Source organism: Palaemon carinicauda, chromosome 13 (assembly GCF_036898095.1).
Source record: "Palaemon carinicauda isolate YSFRI2023 chromosome 13, ASM3689809v2, whole genome shotgun sequence".
Taxonomy (NCBI): domain Eukaryota; kingdom Metazoa; phylum Arthropoda; class Malacostraca; order Decapoda; family Palaemonidae; genus Palaemon; species Palaemon carinicauda.
The window spans coordinates 96,812,389-96,817,388 of record NC_090737.1 but is presented as its reverse complement, the minus strand read 5'-3'; the positions used below and the strand labels follow the sequence as shown (position 1 = coordinate 96,817,388).

Here is a 5,000-nt window from a genome sequence, read left to right as displayed (position 1 = left end):
ACAATTTTTTTTTTATAATGGTAGTGGAATAATTTATTATAACTTCACAATTTTTTTTTATAATGGCAGTGGAATAATTTATTATAACTTCACAATTTTTTTTTATAATGGCAGTGGAATAATTTATAACTTCACAATTTTTTTTTTTATAATGGTAGTGGAATAATTTATTATAACTTCACAATTTTTTTTTATAATGGCAGTGGAATAATTTATTATAACTTCACAATTTTTTTTTATAATGGTAGTGGAATAATTTATTATAACTTCACAATTTTTTTTTTATATTGGCAGTGGAATAATTTATTATAACTTCACATTTTTTTATAATTGCAGCGGAATAATTTATTATAACTACACAATTTTTTTTATAATGGCAGTGGAATAATTTATTATAACTTCACAATATTTTATAATCGCAGTGTGGAATAATTTACTATAACTTCCCAATTCTTTATAATCGTAGTGGAATAATTTATTATAACTTCACAATTATTTTATAGTTGCAGTGGAATAATTTATTATAACTTCACAATTTTTTTTATAATGGCAGTGGAATAATTTATTATAACTTCACAATTTTTTTTTATAATGGTAGTGGAATAATTTATTATAACTTCACAATTTTTTTTTTTATATTGGCAGTGGAATAATTTATTATAACTTCACAATTTTTTTTTTATATTGGCAGTGGAATAATTTATTATAACTTCACAATTTTTTTTTATAATGGCAGTGGAATAATTTATTATAACTTCACAATTTTTTTTTATAATGGTAGTGGAATAATTTATTATAACTTCACAATTTTTTTTTATAATGGTAGTGGAATAATTTATAACTTCACAATTTTTTTTTTATAATGGTAGTGGAATAATTTATTATAACTTCACAATTTTTTTTTATAATGGTAGTGGAATAATTTATTATAACTTCACAATTTTTTTTTATAATGGTAGTGGAATAATTTATTATAACTTCACAATTTTTTTTTATAATGGCAGTGGAATAATTTATTATAACTTCACAATTTTTTTTTATAATGGCAGTGGAATAATTTATAACTTCACAATTTTTTTTTTATAATGGTAGTGGAATAATTTATTATAACTTCACAATTTTTTTTTTATAATGGCAGTGGAATAATTTATAACTTCACAATTTTTTTTTTATAATGGTAGTGGAATAATTTATTATAACTTCACAATTTTTTTTTTATAATGGCAGTGGAATAATTTATTATAACTTCACATTTTTTTTATAATTGCAGCGGAATAATTTATTATAACTACACAATTTTTTTTATAATGGCAGTGGAATAATTTATTATAACTTCAAAATGTTTTTTATAATGGCAGTGGAATAATTTATTATAACTTCACAATATTTTATAATCGCAGTGTGGAATAATTTATTATAACTTCCCAATTCTTTATAATCGTAGTGGAATAATTTATTATAACTTCACAATTATTTTATAGTTGCAGTGGAATAATTTATTATAACTTCACAATTTTTTTTATAATGGCAGTGGAATAATTTATTATAACTTCACAATTTTTTTTATAATGGCAGTGGAATAATTTATTATAACTTCACAATTTTTTTATAATGGCAGTGGAATAATTTATTATAACTTCACAATTTTTTTTTATAATCGCAGTGGAATAATTAATTATAACTTTACAATTTTTTATAATCGCAGTGGAATAATTTATTTTAACTACATTTTTTATAATTTCAGTGGGATAATTTATTATAAGTGCAGTTTTTTTTTTTTTTTATGAGCGCAGAGGAATAATTTATTATAACTACAATTTTTTATAATCGCTGTGTAATAATTTATTATAACCACATTTTTTTCTATAATTGCAGTGTAATGATTTATTATAACCACAATTTTTTTTATAATCACAGTGGAATAATTTATTATAACTACAATTTTTCATAATCGCAGTGGAATAATTTACTATATCATTTGATTATTTCAGAGACCCGTGTAGGCAGTGGATACAGAGCGGCCGCCCAAGAGCTCTCCTTGGTTTTGGCCCACGAAATGTTTGGCAGATTAGTCCAGATTGTGATGGAACTCTTCCCAGACCATCTCCAATACCAGAATAACTTGCACCATACTACATCCAGCAGTCAGCTCGCACAGCAGCAGCAGCAGCAGGAAGAGCTAGAGCATCTGGAATTGCAACAGCAGCCCCCCGATGCTGCAGATCCTGAGAGGCTTTTTACGCCGACTTTGGCCCACTTTCTGCCTCCCTTGAAGGTAAAGGATTGGGGGAGAGTAAACAAAGATTTTATTATTATTATTATCATTATTATTATTATTATTATTATTATTATTATTATTATTATTATTATTATTATTATTATTATTTGATGAGTATTTGTATTTGTGGTAGCTGATTACGACCAATTTCCATAACTTCCATATTATCTAAAGTGTTTGAACGTTTATTGGCGAAACTTTTAAATAGATACTTCAAGGTAATAATTTGTTCCCTAGTTTGCAATTTTGCTTTTGCCAAGGGCTTGCATCATTTGATGCCATTCTTACTATTCTGACCACCTTGACTGCAGTCAGTAAGTTCGTCTGATTGGCCTTGATTTTAGTTCTGGCTTTGACCTTGTTGATCACGAGACTCTTGTTTTTAAACTCAAACAGTTAGGAGTGGGTGGGTCTTCCCCTAGCATCATTATTGAATTTTTAAGTAATATATTGCAAAGAGTTGTTGTTGATGGGCAGCATCGTAAGTATAGAAATGTAATATCTGTTGTTCCCCAGGGCAGTGTTCTTGGCCTATTACATTTCTTACTATATACACATATGTGATTTGACCTAGAAAATAAGGTAGCTGCATATGCAGATGATGCTACTCTCTTTGCATCAATTCCATCTCTTGAACGTAGATCTGAGGTTGCTGAATCCTTTAATAAAGATCTAGCTAATAATAATGCTTGGTGCAAATTATGGGTCATGAAGTTGAATCCTAACAAAACTCAAAGTATGATTGTAAGTAGGTCAAGGGCAGTGGCTCCTCAACATCCAGATCTCAGCATCGATAATGCTTTTTTTTTTTTTTTTTTTTTTTTTTTTTTTTTTTTTTTTTTTTTACATGACTTAAAATTTTAGGTGTGATTCTTGATTGGAAATTTACTTAAGAAAACCACATGTTCTGTTTCTTCTAAAATTGCACAAAAATTGCCTTGTGGAAAAAGTCTTGTAAGATTTTCAGTGATCAATCTATTCAGTGGTAATGTTTAATTTTTCCATTCTGTCTTGTTTCACGTGTTGTTCTGTCTCATCTCCGGCTAGTGACTCCTATCTTTATTTGTTTGACTTGAATTTATGGACTATCATATTTCTTATTCCTGATCTAGATATTATTATCTGGTACAGTCATTCAGCTAGTTCTTTATATATGTTGCACAAGATTTTTCATAGTTCTAACCCTGTAGAAGTACAGGGTGGTTTTAGAAGTGGTAGGGGTTGTATGAATCAGATTTTTACAGTAAGGCAGATATGCGAGAAATATTTAGCAAAAGGTAAGGAGGTGTATGTTGCGTTTATGGATCTGGAGAAAGCATATGATAGAGTTGATAGGGAAGCAATGTGGAATGTGATGAGGTTATATGGAGTTGGTGGAAGGTTGTTGCAAGCAGTGAAAAGTTTCTACAAAGGTAGTAAAGCATGTGTAGAATAGGAAATGAAGTGAGTGATTGGTTTCCGGTGAGAGTGGGGCTGAGACAGGGATGTGTGATGTTGCCGTGGTTGTTTAACTTGTATGTTGATGGAGTGGTGAGAGGGGTGAATGCTGGAGTGCTTGGACGAGGATTAAAACTGGTAGACGAGAATGACCATGAATGGGAGGTAAATCAGTTGTTGTTTGCGGATTATACTGTACTGGTAGCAGACACAGAAGAGAAGCTTGACCGACTAGTGACAATTTGGAAGGGTGTGTGAGAGAAGGAAGTTGAGAGTTAATGTGGGTAAGAGTAAGGTTATGAGATGTACGAGAAGGGAAGGTGGTGCAAGGTTGAATGTCATGTTGAATGGAGAGTTACTTGAGGAGGTGGATCAGTTTAAGTACTTGGGGTCTGTTGTTGCAGCAAATGGTGGAGTGGAAGCAGATGTACGTCAGAGAGTGAATGAAGGTTGCAAAGTGTTGGGGGTAGTTAAGGGAGTAGTAAAAAATAGAGGGTTGGGCATGAATGTAAAGAGAGTTCTATATGAGAAAGTGATTGTACCAACTGTGATGTATGGATCGGAGTTGTGGGGAATGAAAGTGACGGAGAGACAGAAATTAAATGAGTTTGAGATGAAGTGTCTAAGGAGTATGGCTGGTGTATCTCGAGTAGATAGGGTTAGTAACAAAGTGGTGAGGGTGAGAAGGGGTGTAAGAAATGAGTTAGCAGCTAGAGTGGATATGAATGTGTTGAGGTGGTTTGGCCATGTTGAGAGAAGGTGATGAATGCAAGAGTTGATGGGAGAAGTACAAGAGGAAGTCCAAGGTTTGGGTGGATGGATGGAGTGAAGAAAGCTCTGGGTGATAGGAGGATAGATGTGAGAGAGGCAAGAGAGCGTGCTAGAAATAGGAATGAATGGCGAGCGATTGTGACACAGTTCCGGTAGGCCCTGCTGCTTCCTCCGGTGCCTTAGATGACCGCGGAGGTAGCAGCAGTAGGGGATTCAGCATTATGAAGCTTCATCTGTGGTGGATAACGGGGGAGGGTGGGCTGTGGCACCCTAGCAGTACCAGCTGAACTCGGTTGAGTCCCTTGTTAGGCTGGGAGGAGCGTAGAGAGTAGAGGTCCCCCCCTTTTTTTTTGTTTCATTTGTTGATGTCGGCTACCCCCCAAAATTGGGGGAAGTGCCTTGGTATATGTATGTCTAACCCTCCTTTGCATTCAAATCTTCCCAGTCTGTAACATCCTGTATATAGTACTAGATATGCAGTTAATTCTAACAGTCATGCCTTCTCCATCATAAT

General features: G+C 32.4%; 1 protein-coding gene across 1 annotated transcript in view; it reads left to right on the top strand.

Annotated features, from left to right (window-relative positions):
• LOC137652334 (telomerase-binding protein EST1A-like) overlaps positions 1 to 5,000 on the top strand; it is a 406,355-nt gene that overhangs the window by 215,695 nt on the left and 185,660 nt on the right. The window contains 1 exon segment of the mRNA XM_068385678.1: positions 1,992 to 2,275. Coding sequence (XP_068241779.1) covers positions 1,992 to 2,275 — 284 coding nt within the window.